This window comes from Trachinotus anak, unplaced genomic scaffold, assembly GCF_046630095.1.
Source record: "Trachinotus anak isolate AG129_WGS33_773 ecotype Australia unplaced genomic scaffold, CSIRO_AGI_Tana_v1 ptg000028l, whole genome shotgun sequence".
Taxonomy (NCBI): Eukaryota; Metazoa; Chordata; class Actinopteri; order Carangiformes; family Carangidae; genus Trachinotus; species Trachinotus anak.
This window is the reverse complement of record NW_027273879.1, coordinates 18,919,303-18,939,785: the sequence shown is the minus strand read 5'-3', so window position 1 is coordinate 18,939,785 and position 20,483 is coordinate 18,919,303. Positions and strand designations below refer to the sequence as shown.

The following is a 20,483-nucleotide window of genomic DNA, read 5'->3' as shown; positions in this document are numbered from 1 at the left end:
TGTAAATTAAGTACATATTCACTCAAATTTGATCTGTTTAGTAATTGTGAAACAACTCTAAGGATCATACATTAATGACATACATAGATGTCTCCATGTACTGACGGACATTTACATAAATCCCTCTGTGAAATGCACATTTTTACATAGTATTGCCAATATTGTAAGGATTGTTATGAGGTGCAACACAAGGAAATACTAAAGTACTTAAATATTAAACTTGCTTAACATGTTCAGCAGACCATGTAATCTCAACCCCGCTCTTCATGACAGATAAATGATTTCTCCGTGCAGGAGCCGTATGCTAATGCTAACAGCTAAGCAGCGTCGGCTTAGCTAGCAGCGAAGCAGGATTTATCTAGCTTAGCGTTAATGTCGCCTTTAATGAAACAGTGGCAGTAATACGGTCATTTATTTACTATTTGCTACAGTTATCTGCTCTTTCTTGTGCCAGCGCCATGATAAAGTTAAACTGTGTTAATCTTGACAAGTTTATGGAGGAGTTTGCTCAGTTGGAACAGGTAAGTTAGCTAGCGTACCCGCAATAATTTGCTCGGCTAATTATGGTCTTCTGTGCCATTTGATTTAATTGCCCGTTTTTCACTTTGTGCCACTTCATTAGGCTAAAGAGTCAAAAGTATGAGGCGAGGAGACATAAATTAACGCTAGGTCTTTACATAGAGGTAATTAAAGGGCGGCTTTAGGAGTATTAACCTTCGCAGAGGGTGATGTACTTTTAAAGTTACTTCACATCACTAGCGTTTGTTTCCTTTTGCTAATTTTCTTTACGCCTATATTGAGCGCAGTATTTGTTTAATGTTCTATCTCAATATATTTCTGTTGTTCATGTGCTGAAATGAAAGATATAATATTTTTTCTTAAGCACACAAAAGGCTTCTTTCTCTCAAATTTCGTTCACAGAAATCGTTTCCAAATTCTCAGAAACGAAACTGGAGATAGCCTCTGGTGGTGGAATGACCAAAACAGCTGTGTTGGACATTAAACATGCCAAGTACATGCTCTCTCAACCACTGCAACATCTGTGGCGTTTATGCTGTGTGGTAAAACTGCTCATTTTTAAAGTGACCTCGTAATGAGACCAGCTCAGGGCACACCTGTGCAATGATCATGCTCTGTAATCAGGGTCATGCTGTGCAGCACCTGTCAGGTGGATGGATTATCTTGGCCAAAGACAAGCGCTCACAAACACAGATTTAAACACATTTGTGAACAAAATTTAAGGGAAATAAGTTTTCTCTGTGTACAGAAAACGTCTATGATCTTTTATTTCATCAAAGTGGGACTGAAAACAAAAGCATTTATAGTTTTGTTCAGTATAGATAGACAGATAGTGGGAGATTGTAGCAACATCAAAATATAATAAAAAGCATAAAACAGTAACTGGGATACAATGAAAACCCATCAACAGATACTGAACTAAAACTGTGATATGTGAATTCACTCTGCGTCTGAAGTTGAGAGTATTTCTACTCCCCTTTACTTGTATCCAACAGAAAATTACAGAGGTTAATGGCAGAAACAACTTGCTGGAGATCATGCTTGAGGATGCCAATAGACTCATTAAATTCTATCTCACCAAGGAGAAAAGTCTGATTGAGGGTGAGTTTTTGTCAATACATGTAAAAGACTTGGATTTCACATTGATTGTTTTCCAAGCCTCTAGGGCCTGATTTGGTGTTTATTTGTCTCCCTCTGTTGGCGATTTTGCTAAATGACCGTCCTGACTCTCTGCCCCTCTGAAGTTCACTTGAAGCTATAGACTGGTCAAAGCCTATTTCAAAGTGCATGGAGCCGGGGAAAGTCTGAAGACTAATTAATACTAATTTCTAAAACATTGTCATGCAAGTCAACATTAAAAGACAGCAACAGTGACATGATGATGATTCTGTGCTGTGTCGGATGGTTGAATAATATTTGCACAGATATTTAACTATTATTTTTACAGCAAATACTGGAAGGGTAAGTTTTAGTTCCAGGTAGTGTTAAGGAAGTTTTTAACCACAGATAATCAAGCAATAAATTGAAAAAAATTAAACAGTTTTATAAACTTCCTGTCCCCCATTGAGTTGTGTCTTACAGGAACTTGAACAGATGTTTGGCGCCTAAAAATAATCAAACTATGCACAAGAACTTGCTAATTCTATTTATCAACCTGTTGCAGAGCGAGACAGCCTTCTCGTCACAGTGAACAGACTGCAGCAGACTCTGCAGGAGCAGTGCAACCTCAGAGGTAACCAGCTAATAACCAGCTGAACACTTATAGTAAAAATTATAACAAAATCCCAGATTATTTAAAGTACTTGCAACAGTCTTTGTCAGGAAGAAAGAATATGATTGGAGTGTTTCTTAAGTGCTCACCACAGTGAAGCTGCACTTACAAAAAAATAAGATGTACAATAAGTAAATAGTTTTTCTGCTACTAGATATATTGAAGTTGCTGTTGTTGTTGTTGCGAAAACATCTCTTGTATTTTGTTGAGTGATATCCATTTAGTAATTCTAAGAGTGTTCATGTTGCAGTGGAGAACGAGAGACTGAAGAACGATGTGGTGGACCTTGAACGACAGAACCAGAGAGCAGCAGAGGTGAGGACAGAAGCAGGAGACAGACTGTATTAATATAACAGACCTTCTTCCACAGAAGACACTTTCACTTGTCATAGTATGAAAAGCACAGGTGTTACTCATAAAGTTACAATGTCCCAATAAATCATGACAGTGAGCCAACATGCACAATATCTGTCAGCTGAATGGGATTTAACCACCGTTCATTAAAATAAGAGTTTCAAACGGAGGCTCAGATGTAGAACGGTTAATACAGTTTTCCACACACAAACACATACATTAATATCACCAGCAATGCTTCAGGTACTCCTAGATTCATGCCACCATCACATCGTCTGTCTGTAACACAGTGCTCCCCAACATCCAATACCCAGCAGCTTCTGACAGCAGACTGATATTCACCAAGCAGCAGGCACATTCAAAATTACAACATTTCTCCAGGAATTGTCTTGTTCACTTTATTATTTGCACCTCCGCTTTTCCTGCTGTGACATGTCAAAATGCCTTCGATGTGTTTCCATGTATTGAGACTTTTAATTGAAGGTTGTGTGTTTTCTATTCCCATAGCTGGTGTGGGGATGAGGTAATGTTGTCTATATGGCATGATATAAATGTTAATTATGTTTTGAGACATTTATCTAGGATCACTTCTGGTTGATTTACTCACTTAAATGTTGATTTGTTCGTCCTTATTACCATGCACTCAGTAATATTAAGCTTTATGAGCAGCCTTGGTGCCTGTGGGATTAGCAGGTCACACACTCGCTGCCCCACCTCCTGAGTGGTGGCGGCTGTTGGTGCAGACAGGAAGCTCAACAGTCACTACTCATGACGTAAACCTTCTTGTCCTCTATTAATGAAAAAATGAACATTTATAACATTTGTATTTTTATTTACAGTTGAGGTTGTGTACAGAAAAGTGTTTTTACTTATTAGACTAAACTTATTTTTGGTCTTAAAATTTTACTTACTTTGTTATTTGTGTATTTATTGATTTTGGTTAAAGTATTATCTCAGTCTTAGTTCATAATTTTCAAAGCTGGTGGTGTATTCTTACAAAAATTAAGGCCACACCTCTAATTCTTAGTTTCTGACGACAGATTTGATTGTAATATGTAATTTGCTTGGTTAATATGAATGTAAGTAAATAAACAGCACTGATGTCTTTATTTGTTTTGTCAGGTTGAGAAAAAATCAGTAGCTGTAAGCAAGTTTTTCTGGTTTCAAACGTATAGATACTGAGTTACAGCATGATCAGCTGACTCTCTCCATAAGTGTGCCTTCTTACTAATATTTTAAAGCACCTTGATGATTTCCAAAACTATTCAAGTAGGTAGCAAGATTAACTGTTTACCCAGCGCTAGCATCAGTCAGTGATGTGGTGTGTTGGCCTGTGTGTTGTCGTCAGGACGGAGAGGCTGAGGTTCAGCGGCTGGTCAGTGAAATGAAAACAGAAGAAGAGAGACACAAGAGGGAGCTAGAGGCTGTGAGACAGCAGTGCAGGAGAGAGGTGGAGCAGGCTCAAAGGGAGAGTCTCAGTCAGTGTAAGGCCTCACACATCACTGCAATGACTCCACGGTCCAGTTCCTCTGGCCAACCTCAGATGTGTTTGGAGTCTTGCAATTACAACTAAACATACACTTGTTACCAACTTGTGTGATTGTTTTGTTGTAGTTAAAAACAAAACTTGCTGAATCTCTTGCTGTTTACTTTTTGTTTTTCTATGTTGCAAAATTCAACCGTTAATTGGACTTCTGTTTTTCTATGAAACATCAGAGCAGAGCGTATTAAGCCAAAATATAGAAAAATAAAACAAATATGTTAGAGATGAACCTGTGTTTGGTTGGTGTCTATCGCTTTATTTCCTGACAGTGGAAGCCAAAGATGCAGAAGTAAAGAAACTACTGGAGGAAAAGGATGTGGATCTGGAGGAGATGAAGAAGAGGCTGAAGGATCAGGACAGGGAGAGGCAGAGCGAGCTGCTGAAGGTACAAATGGAGGTAAATGAAAAGCTACACTTGATTTCCAACAGTGATGCTGTCATTGACTACCAACATTAATACAGTCAGCTTTGGACACTTTAACAGGTATTAGTGATGATTATATTCTACATGATTCTGAGATACATATTCATGTATAAAAACATGAAAAGTTCCCTCTTTGTGTTAAAAATCTTGCAGTATTTAACTGAGGAATTCTTGATTTAATTTTTAATTAAAACACAAGAGTTTCTTAGAGTTTTTTAAAGATTAATAAGTAAAATCTGAGTCTGTAATTTTTTATTTTCTCTTCATGATGTAGAAAATATAATAACTGAGTTGAGTCAACAGTCTGTCTGCAGGAGGGTCATGTCTAGTTTCATGTATGGACAACGTGACATTTGGTCTTGAGTGGCAGGTTTTCAGCTTTACAAAGTTTATTGGTGCTTTGCTTTGTGTGTTTTGGCAGTTTGGTGCAAAGTTAGCCAGAGTTCAGAGTACAGCTCAGTGGAGCCAACAGCAGCAGCAGCAACAACAACAACATGGCTCCAACCTTCTTCCTCAGAGTGTCTTCAAGAGGGTGAGCAGCTCAAACAGAACCTTTAATGTCCTCCCTCTGTTTTTCATTATAGAACTTAATTAACACAACAAAAAACAAATTAAGTGGTGGTGAAACTGTCTTGCTGTGCAGGAACATATTTCATGAGTACCAATTTCTGCAGGAGTGAGGACAAAATCATGAGTGTAACTGATGTTACCGATCCTGCAAGATGCTTTGTGTTTGTAAGTTCGTGTCCTTTGGAGGCAAACTTCAGCCGAGAGCAGACCAAACTCCCACTGGGTTTGACTACATGTTTCATACTGTTAGTCCCCTTCTTCTGTTATACTAGGCCAGTCCCAGCACGCTCCCTCAGCTATTCATCTGTCTGGAAGTCAAAAGCCTAAGCAAAATAGCCCAAATGGACATTTTGACCTATGAGAAGTTGCTGTTTTTCTCTATTATAAACGTTGTGAACTGAACAGCAATTTACAGGCATCACATTTAGGTCTGGGAAATTGTGATGTGTTTTTGTTCCACCATTTTCTGGTACTTTAGACACAAAACTATTTCAGAAATCTTAAATGATCATGAAAACAGATTGTTTCAGCCACAGAAGAATCTGATTAGCAATTACTAAATAGAAAACACACTACACTGAAATAGTCTGTGCATAAAGAAAATCGTTTACCGGCCGCAGTCATTCACAAGAATCACTGAATGAGACATTTAAAATCAGTGGGTGGTATTTTTATAGGTCATCAGTGTCAGCTTGGCTGTGTTGTTCTGAGAAATGTGGTGCATGTCTTGTTTATATTACCTCTGTCTAAATTAAGTGTGTGTGTGTGTGTGTGTATCCTCAGAAGCTGCAGTTCTTCCAGGAGGAAAAGAACAAGGAGATTGGGGCTCTGCGTCACAGAATCAAAGAGCTGGAAGAGAAACAGCGTGCCAGCCTCAATGACAACCGCCTGAAGAGGAGGAAGATCTAGTTTGTTTAGAGGCTAACGACACTAACAAGCTGTTGACCTGTCAGCTCTGCGGGTGCATGAACCTCCTGATTCCCTGGAGGCAGCAGTAACTGCAGGGTTTTGAAATATATAGATTTGTATTTCAGTTTAATTGCAAAGCAGAATTCCTCAGAGTTGTTCTGTGTTTTTCTTATTTTACTCCCCTGCCTGCACTGTCATACGTGACTAGACTTGCAGTTTCACCACCCTGCTTGCAGGTGACTAGTGTGCAGAGAGTACATTTAAACACAGGCCGTATTCCTGTCTAAGGCTTTAATCCAATCAGACGCCTGCAGGGAAGGGGTGGTGGAAGGGGAGGTGTCGACGTAGAAGAGGTATAGATAGCTGGAAGTTCAGCCCCATTCAAGGAATTAAACCTGTTTATCTCCTTTCATTCAAAGAAAGAAGAAATCATTTAACTCTGACTCATTGCCCTGTGTTTTCAGGTTCCTTTAAGTCAAACTCATCTTCTATTAATCTTGAAGTTTTGAAGTTTTGAAGTCTGCTTCCTGTCACTTGAGTTCAATGACTTCCTGTTGTTTATGTTTAGGAAAGCAGAGGTCTGCAGTGATTTACTTTTCTCAGTAGCATAGTTATTGTAACAGCATAACATAATAACATAAATGTCGTCTTTCTGGATAGAAGTATTTCCACTTTATTGATGTGAGCTCAATACTATGACACCATGTTTAGGATCTTGGCATATGTTTATGTTTACATACTATTTTACACAAAAGAACCCAATTGATTCTAAATTTTGGATGCCTGTATTGATATTTGAGAGTTTCACATTTTAAAAATTGCTGTTTAACATTTTGAGATTTTAGGTATTGCGCGTACTAGATAAGAAGGTTATTGTACACTGAATATGAAGCTGTAGCCTGCAGTTGGTTTGGTTAGCTTAGGTTAGCATAAAGACTGGAAACTGGTGGAAACAGCTAGTCTGGCTCTGACCAGAGGCAACAAAATCCACCAAGGTACTCTTCTTATACTCATTAATTAAATTAACCTTTTCTGTGATAAGCTAAAATTATCTGTAAGTATCAGTCATGCATCGATCCAGCTGTAACACAAACAATCTCGTAAAAGACAGTAGAAGCGGTTGTGCTGTGGTAATGTCTCGATGTCTTTTGATCATAGTGTCTCCCTGCTGTCCCCCCACTGCTGCTCACAGGGACAACACACCTGAATGATGATGCTGCTCCTGGTGAAGCATTGACCTTGTGCTGTGTAATCTCTTTATCTGTTCTGTGTCTAAGGGGGACAGAGAGCTAATCTCTACAGGAACATTGGGTAATACTGTTGCATAACATTTCATCTTTGCAAACACCAGGAGATCAACCTTAGCTGCACAACACAGCCATTTCTCTCACACAGGTGTGTTTTCCTAAACCTGCAATCCAATGCATCCTGACCCATCCACATAGGCCTACAGTGGATACAAATGCATGCACTCAATCGTCATCAGTTGCGTGTTTTTGGCCTAATTTTTGCCGCCCTGAATCACTGTTAACGATTTGATGGGATTGGGGCAGACCCAAATTAAAACAGGATTAGAGTTCATGACACCACCTTAATCCTTCGTTCCTCACTGAGGAGGAGAGGCTTTAGAAAGCAAGAGGTGAGCGGCGAGGGGTGTGGCCAGGGAAGCTCAGACTGGCCGTCTGTTTAAGTGATAGCTCAAACATACATGCCCCTTCCCCTCCTGTGTCGCTGGCCATCAGTGTACAGTAGACTGTTAGAGAGGAAAGAGGGATGGCAGCGTTCTGCTCAGCAGGATGAGACTCTTTTGAGATGTTTTGGCACAAACTGAGTCAGATTGCAGCATGTGTGAGGAATAGTAATTTTTCTGGATCCTACTGGGCCAAAGGAAGCACTTCTTTTTAAATTTTGTTACTTGCAATGGACTCCATGGCTGTGTTTTGATGCAGAGCACCAATTTGGAAACTTGGTAAGGAGATGAGAATCTATTTTTATTTTGTCAGATTTCTCCTGTTTTTGCAGCGGTTTCAGGGTTACATGTTTCCCATCATCAGGAAATTTATGGTAAAATATGTACAAAACATTGCATGTACTTAATACATTGATAGTGATTTGGCTTCAGTGAAGCATCAGCAGAATATTACATCAGGAAATATCAGGAAAGTTAGACTTCAAGTGGTTAATTTGGAAAAAATTAAATCGTAATAATTGGGGCTTCATAGAGCAAATAACTTGTTTCAGACATTTAAAGGTTTGCTTCCTCAGCTTAATGGGGAAGCAAATGATGATATGTTAATGAGTTAGATCCATTGGGCAGATGCTTTTGACAATGACTGTGAGGCATCTGATCTGACAAGCCAAATTTAAACTTCTAACTGAAGTATTTCCTGTTAAGCTGGTTCAGCTCTAGCTCTAGAAACCACGAGCTGGTAATGACACAATGCCACCATCATGTTTTTGAAGATGACCATATCTCTGGCCTGCTATAGAGATGCCTGGAGGCCAGTACCAATTCGCAAGCACCAGGCTCCACCACAGCCTCTACAGCCTGACAGACAGCTCCGACGTTGGCCCCGAGGATGAGGAGGCCGAGGCCCCGCTGCGCCTCACCCCCCTGCAGAAGCTCACAACTGACATGTGCAAGGATGAGAAGACCATCAAGGAGCTGATCATAGGCCGCAGAGTGGGCTTCTACAAGGTCCGTGGGGAGATCGGTTTTGGGACCTTCTCCAGGGTCAAACTGGCGTTCCACGCTCTGACTAAAGGTAGATGTGTGGACATGTGTGATGCCTGACTGCAGGGAAAGTAAACTTATCCAAACAGCAAAGCACCTCTGACCAGCTGGAGTCCTATTTCAACGCTTCACTTTTGCCTGTGACCTTTTCATGATAATGCAATCACATGACGATTAGGAGTAACCCAAAACCAACTATGCTCCGTAAAATGAGTTACCCAGAATGCCTTGAGGATATCTTAAGAAAGGGAATAAACAGCACTGTCTCAATTTTGGTTAATGTGCATCTACTAGACACACAGATGCAGAGAGAAAAGACCATTCTGAATTTCTGAAGAAAGTTCATTTAAAAATGACCAAACCCAAGCATCTGAAACTTAACACAACAAATGGTCTCAAGTCTGACATGAAACCAGATATTGGGTCAGGTAGCAAACTGCTCTTTTCAGTATTAGTTAATATACAACTTATATTTTCAAATGAAATGTCCAAAGTAATGTAGAGCTTCAACTAACCACTATGTTCATTATGAGTTTACATAATGAGCCCAGATGTTTTCCTCAAGTCTGAACAACAGTCCAAAAACACACAGACATTTAATGTCCCATAATAAAAAATAGAGAAACAGCAAATCCTCACATTTCAGAAGATGGAACCGGTTTGGCATTTTTGCTTGATAAATGATTTAATGTTAACAAATTGTTGACAATTGATTATAACTGATTAATCAACTAATTGGTCCAGCACTGAAATAATGACAGAGATGTCTTAATTCTACTTATATACTTATACTTAACCTATCAAAAATCCACACACCCAGTCTTCAGTTCACAGTAAAGTGAAAGAGGAAAAATCCTCAGACTTAAGAAACTTGAAGCAGCTAATGTTTAGAAAAGATTAATCAACTCAAAGACTGTCATGATAAAGTTTCTGCTCCACTTTAAGCTTCTGATGTGCACAAGTCCAGAGTAGCAACACGCTGTTGACCACCCGCCTGTTGTTCTATCATCTGTCCCTCACATAGACAAAGTGGCCCTGAAGATCCTGGATAAGATGAGGCTGGACGTTCAGGCCCAGCGTCTGCTCTCCAGGGAGATTAGCAGCATGGAGAACCTGCAGCACCCCAACGTGGTCCGTCTGTACGAGGTGGTGGAGACGCCGAGCCGCCTCTACCTGGTGCTGGAGTACGCAGGAGGAGGAGACCTGCACAACAGGATCTGCAACGAGGGGAAATTTTCTGACAACAGCAGCAAGATCATCTTCGCCCAGATCCTCTCTGCCATCAAATACATGGTCAGTGACTAGATTCAGTTTGTTTTTTGATTTTATTGATTTACCCTGATTTCTAAATCACAACTGACTTAGACAGCAATAACTTTAGCAATTTTTAAGAAAACATCTTCGTTACAAAAATGAGGAAGAAAAAATTATTTGAAAACAGTAAAAAATATTTTTTATATGATAGTTATTTTGCCATGACTGACCATGTGTTGCCAGAGATATTGACAACATCCTCACACTGTGTGCAGGACGAGTGCAAAACATACTGGAGATACAATAGACCTTTTTCACAGTAGACGTGTTTAGACGTGTCAAAGCAGGACAAGCATAGGTGTAATAAATAACACTGATTATGGCTCCATTCCATCTTAGTGTGCAGGTTGTCAGGACCCTGATATTGTCCATACTCACTCACTGGGACACTTCAATGGAACTGAGCCACTGAAGTGATATTGTCTTGAAGAGGAAAGGAGAACATTTAGGTCAGGTTGTTCCTCTTCGACATGGTCTCTGTCCCTTAAAGTCATTCTCCAACATGTTGGCTTGTCTGCCATCTTACTAGGAGTTTGATGAGATCATCAATAACAATATGATCTTTGTACAATCAAGAACATGTTTATTCAACCTCAGCACCAACACAGGAAGCTCAGGGAAACTCGTATCCTTACAGTCAACAATCTTGGTCTTATTTCTGTGATGGGGCTTCATTGATGAAAGGAACTGTGTCCATGTACAGCCAGCAACATGAGAAGTTTTTATGGTTTTAAACCAGTACACACTTGGACCCAGTTATCTTAAAACTTCTTTGGTCTACACTGCTTACTGCAGCAGCACACAAGGAGGTTTACAAAGCAATGTCCAATTATGACAAACCTTTCAGGGTCATTCTCATTTGTTTTCACTTCCAACTGTTTTGATTACATTGTTTTTAAAGTTTGAGTATTATTATACAGCAGCGACGTCCTGAGCAGCCCAGAATCTCAACAGTTTAGCTGATAAGTAAAATGTTCTCACAACTAATAGAAATGTTGGCGAACACTGTTAAATTACAGTCTAGGTTACACCAAAAACAACAGCCACAGATAATCTACAATCTCAGTTTCAGACCAAATGTGTGCTTTGCTCTGCAGCACAACATTAACATCATCCACCGGGACCTGAAGGCGGAGAACGTTCTGTTCACAAGCAGCGACTGTGTGAAGGTGGCTGACTTTGGATTCAGTACGCAAATTTCAAACCGCAACGACGCCCTCGACACCTTCTGCGGCTCTCCGCCCTACGCTGCCCCAGAGCTCTTCAGGGACGAGTCCTACCTGGGGCCCCCAGTGGACGTGTGGGCCATGGGGGTCCTGCTTTTCTTCATGGTGACCGGCACCATGCCATTCCGCGCCGACACCATGGGCAAGCTGCGGCGCTGCATCATCGAAGGCGCCTACAGCGTCCCCCCCTGGGTGCCGGGCCCCTGCCAGAAGCTCATCAAGGGCATTTTGAAAGCAGTCCCCACCGAGCGCTACGCAGTCGACCAGATGATGGGCTGCGATTGGCTCTTACCTGTTGAGTTTCCCTGGTCATTGGTGGCTCCTGAACCAGTAAGCCCTCTGCAGAGCCTGCTGGACTCGGAGAGCGGGGACCTGGACGAGATGGTGGAGGAGGTCAGGAGCTCACTGGAGGAGCTTGGCTTCACCGTAGAGCACCTTCGGAATAATCAGCCCAAAGACAGCCGCAACCCCTTCACTGGTGTTTATCGAATCCTGCTGCACAAAGCCCAGCAGAGGAGGGGCAGCGACTGCCCCCCTGTGGTCCGAGGGATGGTGAGGGATCCCAAGAGAGAGGGCCTGCGGGCCTACAGGGGCCTCAGACACACCTCCAAGTTCTGTGTGCTTTCATAACAGACTGCTACTGCGGCTTCAGCACAGATTTTATACAGACTTTTATACCAACAAAGACCCAGTAGAAGTGGTGATTTTTTAAAATTTTCCATTGTGTAGTTTTTACAGACAAATATTTTTTTTGATAATTTAATTTTACTCCTTCTACTGCAGCATTTTGATATAGCCTAACCTGTGAGTGAAAGTGCCTAATGAAATAAAACAAAAGTAATAGTTGTGATCTGTATTGTTGCTCCTTGTAGAAACGGTGAATTTAGATTCATCCTGTATTTAAAACCTGCATCAACTACTGCAGCAAGACAATATACAGTACCTATGGCTGTTAATCTGCTCATTATGACCTTCTGGTTAATTGATTAATCGTTTGGTCCAATGATTCCAATCCTTTTTTTATTTGTGATCCCTTTAATTTTAAGCAGTCTTCATGGGGCCCAGTGTGGGGCCCAACCCTCATGTTTAGAACCATTGGTTTATTCTATAAAATGTTGGAAACATAATGAGAAATAACCATTTCAGCTTTTCCCTAAAGCATTAACTCCTTCATGTAAAATTTTATATTGTGCACATGACTTTGGCCTTTTCTTTTGAGCACACAGTTTTAGGAAATGTTTCTTAAAGAGAAAGCAGAAAGCTAACACCAACTTAAACCAGCTCTGTCTCCGGACTCTTATTGTTTATGAAAAGAGAAATAAACTGGTGAAAACAAGTGATGTGTCACTCGGATTTCATTGTTGAGATGCAGGGCAGGTGGTGGTGGTGCTGCTGCTGCTCTTTGTGTCCTGTTTACCAAAGTTTCACTAAGTGCCTGCGAGTAAATAATAGTCCCGACAGCAGCTGGCAGGACACCAGATGATACTCAGGACCCCCTCCACAACCGGCCCAAACCAGTCAGACCCAACCCGACTGCCCCCTCTGGCAATGGAAACCGACTAACCCCCGGCTCCTCCCAGCCCTGCCCTGCCCTGCCCGACCCCCACCTGCAGGAAGCGGCAGATGGCGCGGCGTGGCTGCAGAGACATCTGCAGGCCAGACAATAGGCGCTCTGTGCGGAGCGCTGGAGCTGACAGGCCCGGAGCCCCGCTATTGTGCGCTGCGCCATACACATGCAGATGAGGTCTGCAGGGGGAGGGACCGCAGAGGTTTTTTATTTTTATTTTACTACGAGGACAACAGTGAGCAGATGACAGGCCTTAGCGCCTTCCATGCTAATTTTGCTGAGTTTTAAACTTTTGTTAGTTTCATAACCACTCCCCCCCCTCCCTGACCCCGCACCACCTCCTGCACCCAAACACACACAACACACACACTTGCAAAGTATGAAGCCCAGGTTTTCAAGAGAAAGTGAAAACACATAAGACCAATATATCATCTTTAGTATTTTATTAAGCATTTTCCACTTACAATTTCTGAAGTGAAACTGTTAGTATAAATTAGTTTGTTTCCAACATTGTTCCAACAGGATCAGAATATCTTATGTCAAATTTTCACTTTTTTTAAAACATTTCTTTCTTCATTACATAATGAAGTGTGTATAAGATAATTTTACAACTTCTCCTATTTTTAACATTAACTTAATTAACCCATTTTCTAAAGTGAAACCTTTAGAGAAAAGACTTTTTTTTTTAAGTTTTTTTTTCTTTTTTTGTTTTAGAATATTTTTTTTTGTCATTGTTAAATTTCTAAAGTGAAACCTTTAGAGAATTAAGACAATTCTGGAAAGTGGGAAACATTTGCAACTGTTGTCATGTTGCTCAGCAAAGAGGACAACTTTAAAAAGTCCCTTTTCAAGAAGGCCTCTTTCTCAGCACCGCTTCTTCTCCTACTGCGCATGCTTCAACGTGCGACATTTGCTCTGTGGGACCACAGGACGCAGAACTCGCTTCTCCTTCCTCTCCAAACCTCATCCGCACAAAGAATGAGGGTCGATGTGTCGCTCTTGTGGCATGCCTGACCTCGTTCACATAAAGAATGAGAGTCATCTTGGCATGGACGGGACAAGAGGCGACGGTTCACGGGGGCCCTCCTCGGGCCGGCGCCGTGCTGCCTGGACGGGAATCCTCCTCAGGAGTATCCAGGGATGAGCAGAAACAGGGTCATCCTGTTCATCAGGATGAGTATTTCCAGGAAAGAAGCTTCACAGCATCTGATCAAGAGAGGAGCCCAGGGCCCAGATCAACGCTCGGGGAGGCTGATCTCAGGAACCCAGTCGTTCAGACGGCGGCTCTCCTCACAGAACAGGTGCAGCTTCTCCAGAGCAGGGTCCTCCCAAGACCCGTCAGCTGGGTTCTGTTCAAACAGGAAGAGGAGGGAGGATTTAGTCACATGCCTCTTTGAAAAACAGCATCACAGAGAAACATCTGATTCTAAAGTAAAACCACACGACTTCACTGAGGCCTACATACCGTGATGAGGACGCAGTGAGCGTCTTCGAGCTGCTCCGCCTTGTCACCAACGATCTCAGCCAGGCGCTGCATGTCGCTCACTCTGACGATGCTGATGTCGTTGTCGAAGCAGAAGGACTGGATGAGGGTGAAGTGGATCTGGAGAGCGATGTCACACTCGAACTCCTCATCCGTGGCCAGGACGCAGAAGGACACACTGTCCGGGTCACTGTGGAGACACAACAAAGAGAAAAAGCTCATGAGATTTCATCCATCACATAACCCGAAGTATCTGAGTCTATCTGAGCATCTGAACTTTCTCTCTTCAGCTGAGTCTCATACTTACAGATTCATGACTTTTGCGCACTCGTAGACGCCCACGGTGAGGGAGTCGTTGTCTTTAGCAGACACCAGCACCTCCTCCAGGGCCGTGCCGGTGCACTGGGCTCGCTCGGTGGGTTTCTGGATCAGAACCTCCTCAAGAGTCATGATGATGATGAAGATATTCCGAAAAAGGGGAGAGCTTCAGAGAGTTGGATCTGAGAGTAAATCCGGAGTGGGAGTAGAGTGACTCCAGAACTGCAGCCTCCCTCTTTTATACTCTGCAGCCCGTGCGGCGCAGTGAAAGCGCTGCGCTCTGATTGGCTGAGAGCTGAATGGTGTATTGGTATGATAATGCTATTGTCACACTCCGGCTCGTGGCAGATTGATGGGGGTCATCGAGCCACGCACGCCCCCACCCCCCCCTCCCCCGCAGTAGCCTGGCCTGAAACTAAAAATAGCTTCTTTAAAAAGAAAAGTTGAATCACTCTGCAACGCTTTGCTGCAAATACAAGAAAACACAGCAGGTGATTGTACTTGCAGAGTTACATGGTGGACACCAGCTGCATTTATAATATTTCCCTAAAAGTTCTTCTACATTTTACGTGCATGACATGAACTTTAAACGTGCACAAAGCAGAAACTATTTTCAGACCATTAAAGACCAATATTCCACACATTTTAAAAAGCATCAGCCTAAATATGAATTTCACTGACAGAAAACTCAACAAACTCTCTGTGATGTTTTTTTTTTTGCATGTTGTACTTTTGCTGATAGTATTTCAGCCACAACATGGAGAAAGTGTGAAGCCCCCCCCCCCCCCCCCCCCCTTCTCTCTCCCGGAGCAGCAGCAGAGAGAAAGGGCAGGTGGATGATGCCATCTGTGGACTAGGGGCTGGCCATAAATCGGCCTCATTGTGCGCACAGAAGCCCCCCCATTATCATGGCCCCCCATACAAATGCAAATGAACAGCGCGTGCCAGAACGCTGTGCGTGCTGGCCCACGCGCACCACGTGGCCATCAGCTGTCCAGAAAATCCTTGCTCGGTTTCTATTTATTTACTCTGGGGAGTTCAGGGGCCACACGGACTGAATTCTGCAGGACGACTTGCAACTCGCTGCTGTTTCCCGATCACTTTTACGCATCATGTCCACTGATTTCTCCCCATTTCTTCCTGCTTTTTTTCTCTTTAGCAGACCTGTTTTCATATGCACTGATTACGTTTATCTGTGGCTTTAAATAAACCGATCATGCAACTTTGTATTTACTCTTTGTCACTTTTACGCACCACAAAACTTTTACGCACGGGTCTATTCTGCCTCTTCCACCCATAGCCTACATCAGCTGGAGCTTATGTGTTCATACTTAAGCTGCAGAATAATTCAAAACACATCTCGCATCGGGTCAGGCCTGCTGCCACTGCTGCGTAAACAGTGCAGGGGGGCGGCTGGAGTGGAGAGGAGGTGCAGCAGGAGACACAGGTTGGCGGTGATTGATTCAGCGCTATTGTTCTGCGGAAGGCAGAGCGGCAGATGGAGAACTGTCGCTATGAGGGACCCCCACCTCCCTCCTCCTCTTTCTCTCCTAAACCCAGGTCAACCCCGACCCCAGGGCGCTCCGAGCTTTTGTCAGCAAGTCTCCACATTCGCCAGTCTGTTGTCTGAGTTTTGATTAAATTAGAATGCCAAAGAGCAGAGCTTATGGTCTAAACTTGCACAATGACAAGTCTTATCTCCAGAGTACGTGAGTGAGGACAGATAAAAATCACCTTCAGTTTGAGCTGTAAACACGGGCAAGAATGCTGAACGCGTGTTTTGCCAGAAAACAAATCTCTTATCTGAAGATTATTGCATCAACAAAATCATGAGTTTATGTCTGCCTCGCTTTCAGCTGCAGAGCCATCAGCACGTCAGCTGATCGAGAGGCTAAAGCTTGACTTGGACCCAGCTGATGGAGGACCGGACACCGGGCTGTGTTAGGAGGGATCAGCTCGCATGGCCACGGGGCAGGCGAGTGGAAATCGATCCCGGCCCATTGTTGCTGCAGCACATCTGCCAGACGGCAGCGCGCCACAGCTGTTGGTGGTCAGAGCTGTTCTCTGGCGACCTGAGGCCCTGAACCTCTCTGTGAGGCCCTGAACCTCTCTGTGAGGGCGGCAGCGTCTAAAGCTGGAGGACAAGTCAGAGTTCCTCTTGTGTGTGTGTTACAGCTGATAGGAGCCGGGCTTTAGGAAAATATTTTAGCAGGTAGTCTTTAGAAACGGTTCAACAATTACTGGCTGTTTATCGATCAAATCAATCGAAGGTGTTTCTGAGCTAAAACAGCAAACACTCTACAAACCTAAGTCAAACGCAAGTTACACATTTTGCCAAACCTCTGCATTTGGCTCTTGATTATAACCTGAAGATTTATGAATCATATTTGCAGCGGAGTGAAAAGCAGCGGCCATCACGCCCCCAGCAGGTGCTGCCCGACTTCCTCTACCCCCCCCCCCCCCCCCCCCCCGGGACAGATGGTATCTCTCAGTTGCCATGGAGAATGATGCAGAGAGAGAGAGAGAGAGAGCACGCAGGCATCCCCACAGGCCACGCGCCTCAAGTGAGGCCCGGCGCGTGCCACTGCCCCATCCACAAAACAACAGTTGAGACAGTTGAATTAGTCACGAGCTCTAAAGTCTGTGTGACGTCAGCATCAGAGGCTGTGTTTATCAGTGGAGATCAAGCAGTCCGCTCTTCATTACAGAGGTTTCATTTCTATTACAGCACTGCCTCTGCAGAACACTCACCTCATCAGATACATTCTCTAGTTTCAGCTTCTTGAGTAGACACTCATGCCTACTACATATCTGCTGGCCATTCTCAGATGTGTGCTCCCTTTTAAATATTCTGGTTTTCCTACAGGGACAGTCGCAGATAAAATAAAGGAGGAAACCAGATTTGTGCAGGTTTGAGAAGAAGAGGTCAGCATGAGGCTTAGTGTAACAAACGTTCATCTTAAACTACAGACAGAGAACAAGATTGAATTCTTTTATTCTGAAGGTTTTACAGAAAAAAAAAACATTACAGTGAACGAGTAATTTCTTTTGATGTACAGTTTGTGCTTTGTTTTCTTTTTTTGTGCATATTTCAAGATTCAAGGTCAGAGTTTACACTGCAGTCATCCATTGACCTCCATTCATTTCCACACAAAATGAAAATCTGCAGTCTTTTGAAACTTGTTTGAAGCATGTGTTCAGTCACAGTGAAAATCAAGTCTTTATTCATTAGTTCAGTGTTGACCAGAATGAATACAGATGTGTTATGGATTGCACAACTCATATTGCACAATAATGAATGGAAACCAATGGCTGACTGAGTAGAGAAAACAGCATTTTAAAATCTGACCTGAATTTTGAAATATGGCACAAAATGAAAGGACAATAACAAAAGAGAAAATGTAGAATTTCTTCAAGGTTTCATGTATTTGCACTGCTCCAGGGTTCCAGTGGTTTCCATGCATTTTCCGTACAGTCTGAAAAACAAAAGCAGCTATATTTAAAACCTGCAGCACTGCAGGTGATGGCTTGCAAATTGTTGTATAATATAAAATACTGTAGATGTTAACATGCAAACCCCACTGTCCTCTAAGAGTTTGAATGGGAGTTATTGGTCGCTTCTAATTCATCCTGAACTTTGAGGACTTTGACGACAGCAGTCTGGTCTTCCTGTGTGGTTTCATTATTCCTGTAAGCTCAAAGAATCATTTAAAGGTCAGAGAGTTTCTACATCTGATCCTTTCAACCAAAGCTGCCCCCGACTTTCTAAGACTTTCTATAGGCACGCGTCCCTGAGGGTGGGGCGGGGGCTGCAGGCCTGTTGTAGCCTTTGTGCCTCCAGCAGCCAATCAGGGAGTGAGCGTGTGCCGGGTCTGCGGTATAAATGCTGGCAGATTCTGGGAGGCAGCACAAACACTCTTCTCTGGACTTTCTGACCACATCAGCTCAACTGTGAGATACAAGCGTGATCATGCAGTCTCCTGGAAAATCTCTGAAGGAAGCTCTGCACTGTGCTCAGAGCGAGGACCGACTCACTGTTGGAGTCTATGAGAGCGCTAAAATTATGACTGAGTAAGTACTAAACATGACTCCAACATGACTGAGACATATTCTCTGATGACTCAGCTTCATCAGCATGTGAGAGCTGTGGCTAACAGGAGTCTTTGCTTTGTCCACAGTGACCCGGACAGTGTGTCCTTCTGCGTCCTGGCCACGGATGAGGAGTTCGAGTGTGACATCGCTCTCCAGATCCACTTCACCCTCATCCAGTCCTTCTGCTTCGACAACGACATCAGCATCGTCAGAGTGAGCGACATGCAGCGCCTGGCTGAGATCGTTGGTGACAAGGGGGAGCAGCTCGAAGACGCTCACTGCGTCCTCATCACGGTATGTAGGCCTCAGTGAAGTCGTGTGGTTTTACTTTAGAATCAGATGTTTCTCTGTGATGCTGTTTTTCAAAGAGGCATGTGACTAAATCCTCCCTCCTCTTCCTGTTTGAACAGAACCCAGCTGACGGGTCTTGGGAGGACCCTGCTCTGGAGAAGCTGCACCTGTTCTGTGAGGAGAGCCGCCGTCTGAACGACTGGGTTCCTGAGATCAGCCTCCCCGAGCGTTGATCTGGGCCCTGGGCTCCTCTCTTGATCAGATGCTGTGAAGCTTCTTTCCTGGAAATACTCATCCTGATGAACAGGATGACCCTGTTTCTGCTCATCCCTGGATACTCCTGAGGAGGATTCCCGTCCAGGCAGCACGGCGCCGGCCCGAGGAGGGCCCCCGTGAACCGTCGCCTCTTGTCCCGTCCATGCCAAGATGACTCTCATTCTTTATGTGAACGAGGTCAGGCATGCCACAAGAGCGACACATCGACCCTCATTCTTTGTGCGGATGAGGTTTGGAGAGGAAGGAGAAGCGAGTTCTGCGTCCTGTGGTCCCACAGAGCAAATGTCGCACGTTGAAGCATGCGCAGTAGGAGAAGAAGCGGTGCTGAGAAAGAGGCCTTCTTGAAAAGGGACTTTTTAAAGTTGTCCTCTTTGCTGAGCAACATGACAACAGTTGCAAATGTTTCCCACTTTCCAGAATTGTCTTAATTCTCTAAAGGTTTCACTTTAGAAATTTAACAATGACAAAAAAAAAAATTCTTAAAAAACTATTGGAAAAGGATAACTAAAGGTTTCACTTTAGATATTTAACTTTGAGACAAAAAATACAAAAAGTGTTTAAATGAAAAAAAAATTGTGTGAACCTGAGCTTTGCTTGAATCTTGAAAGTAAAAAATACAGAAAAAACTAAAACTGAAAATATAGTACTTCCTGAAGGTTTCACTTCAGCTCTATTTTTTTTCCTCTTTGTCAAATGAAATAACTTGTTCACTGTACATCTGATTTTTGTGTAGGATGAAAGTTTGAAATAAAATATTTGAATCCAGTTTTACTCTCTGACTGTTCTTTGACCTTTTCACCTGAGATGTAATTCACTTGAAGCACAAATTAAGACCCATATAAACCTTTTCTTTGGCAAATCTGCTCCTGTCTTTTTGACTTTCTGAGCTCTTTCAGGGGTTTTCGTTTAAAGTTTCCAGCACTTTGAAATCTGAGTCTGGACAAACTCAACTGTAATTCATCTGCAATATCAGCAACTCAAAACAGCATCAAAAATGTCATGTCTTTGATGCTTGTGCATAAGGTATGTTCTATCTATGTGAGAAACAAAAATGAACAACACAGTTAGGCCTATTAAAAGAAAAGGGATTTT

At 42.9% G+C, this 20,483-nt stretch overlaps 4 protein-coding genes across 9 annotated transcripts; 3 read left to right on the top strand and 1 right to left on the bottom strand.

Annotated features, from left to right (window-relative positions):
• Positions 1–80: 80 nt before the first annotated feature.
• Positions 81–6,527, top strand: LOC139611314 (coiled-coil domain-containing protein 152). 3 transcript variants are annotated; one of them, XM_071465880.1, is made up of 9 exons: positions 81–521; positions 922–1,061; positions 1,515–1,620; positions 2,183–2,251; positions 2,541–2,605; positions 3,993–4,128; positions 4,457–4,584; positions 5,033–5,143; positions 5,965–6,527. In XM_071465880.1, exons 2-9 carry the CDS (start codon positions 975–977, stop codon positions 6,088–6,090), a joined length of 828 nt encoding a protein of 275 aa, XP_071321981.1. In that variant the 5' UTR covers positions 81–521; positions 922–974; the 3' UTR covers positions 6,091–6,527. The 3 variants fall into 3 exon arrangements, with proteins under 3 accessions (XP_071321981.1, XP_071321982.1, XP_071321983.1); XM_071465881.1 differs by lacking the exon at positions 922–1,061; XM_071465882.1 differs by lacking the exons at positions 81–521; positions 922–1,061 and adding an exon at positions 703–725.
• A 147-nt stretch (positions 6,528–6,674) lies between these two features.
• On the top strand, positions 6,675–12,704 carry nim1kb (NIM1 serine/threonine protein kinase). Of its 3 annotated transcripts, none has more exons than XM_071465879.1 (4): positions 6,675–7,401; positions 8,580–8,855; positions 9,849–10,117; positions 11,236–12,704. In XM_071465879.1, exons 2-4 carry the CDS (start codon positions 8,582–8,584, stop codon positions 11,992–11,994), a joined length of 1,302 nt encoding a protein of 433 aa, XP_071321980.1. In that variant the 5' UTR covers positions 6,675–7,401; positions 8,580–8,581; the 3' UTR covers positions 11,995–12,704. The 3 variants fall into 3 exon arrangements, with proteins under 3 accessions (XP_071321980.1, XP_071321979.1, XP_071321977.1); XM_071465878.1 differs by having other exon boundaries at positions 6,675–8,059; XM_071465876.1 differs by having other exon boundaries at positions 6,675–8,855.
• Positions 12,705–13,359: 655 nt separating this feature from the next.
• LOC139611315 (growth arrest and DNA damage-inducible protein GADD45 gamma-like) lies at positions 13,360–15,087 on the bottom strand. Its single transcript, XM_071465883.1, has 3 exons — positions 14,722–15,087; positions 14,397–14,604; positions 13,360–14,280 (listed from the first exon to the last, which is right to left on the bottom strand). The coding sequence occupies exons 1-3, from the start codon at positions 14,862–14,864 to the stop codon at positions 14,167–14,169; spliced, it is 465 nt and encodes a 154-aa protein (XP_071321984.1). The 5' UTR covers positions 14,865–15,087; the 3' UTR covers positions 13,360–14,166.
• Positions 15,088–18,016: 2,929 nt separating this feature from the next.
• Positions 18,017–20,156, top strand: LOC139611843 (growth arrest and DNA damage-inducible protein GADD45 gamma-like). Of its 2 annotated transcripts, XR_011686366.1 has the most exons (4): positions 18,017–18,803; positions 18,911–19,118; positions 19,235–19,829; positions 19,902–20,156. XR_011686366.1 is itself a non-coding variant. In XM_071466782.1 (3 exons), the coding sequence occupies exons 1-3, from the start codon at positions 18,703–18,705 to the stop codon at positions 19,346–19,348; spliced, it is 423 nt and encodes a 140-aa protein (XP_071322883.1). In that variant the 5' UTR covers positions 18,017–18,702; the 3' UTR covers positions 19,349–20,156. The 2 variants fall into 2 exon arrangements, 1 of the variants encoding a protein (XP_071322883.1); XM_071466782.1 differs by having other exon boundaries at positions 19,235–20,156.
• Positions 20,157–20,483: the final 327 nt, after the last annotated feature.

Coding starts and splice junctions, on each gene's coding strand:
- LOC139611314 (XM_071465880.1), top strand. CDS start 975: ATGACCAAAACAGCTGTGTTGGACATTAAACATGCCAAGTACATGCTC. Junction 1,621..2,182: donor GGAGAAAAGTCTGATTGAGG/GTGAGTTTTTGT, acceptor AACCTGTTGCAG/AGCGAGACAGCCTTCTCGTC. Junction 2,606..3,992: donor AGAACCAGAGAGCAGCAGAG/GTGAGGACAGAA, acceptor TGTTGTCGTCAG/GACGGAGAGGCTGAGGTTCA.
- nim1kb (XM_071465879.1), top strand. CDS start 8,582: ATGCCTGGAGGCCAGTACCAATTCGCAAGCACCAGGCTCCACCACAGC. Junction 8,856..9,848: donor GTTCCACGCTCTGACTAAAG/GTAGATGTGTGG, acceptor TCCCTCACATAG/ACAAAGTGGCCCTGAAGATC. Junction 10,118..11,235: donor TCTCTGCCATCAAATACATG/GTCAGTGACTAG, acceptor TTTGCTCTGCAG/CACAACATTAACATCATCCA.
- LOC139611315 (XM_071465883.1), bottom strand. CDS start 14,864: ATGACTCTTGAGGAGGTTCTGATCCAGAAACCCACCGAGCGAGCCCAG. Junction 14,605..14,721: donor TGCGCAAAAGTCATGAATCT/GTAAGTATGAGA, acceptor GTGTCTCCACAG/TGACCCGGACAGTGTGTCCT. Junction 14,281..14,396: donor CTCACTGCGTCCTCATCACG/GTATGTAGGCCT, acceptor CTGTTTGAACAG/AACCCAGCTGACGGGTCTTG.
- LOC139611843 (XM_071466782.1), top strand. CDS start 18,703: ATGCAGTCTCCTGGAAAATCTCTGAAGGAAGCTCTGCACTGTGCTCAG. Junction 18,804..18,910: donor AGCGCTAAAATTATGACTGA/GTAAGTACTAAA, acceptor CTTTGTCCACAG/TGACCCGGACAGTGTGTCCT. Junction 19,119..19,234: donor CTCACTGCGTCCTCATCACG/GTATGTAGGCCT, acceptor CTGTTTGAACAG/AACCCAGCTGACGGGTCTTG.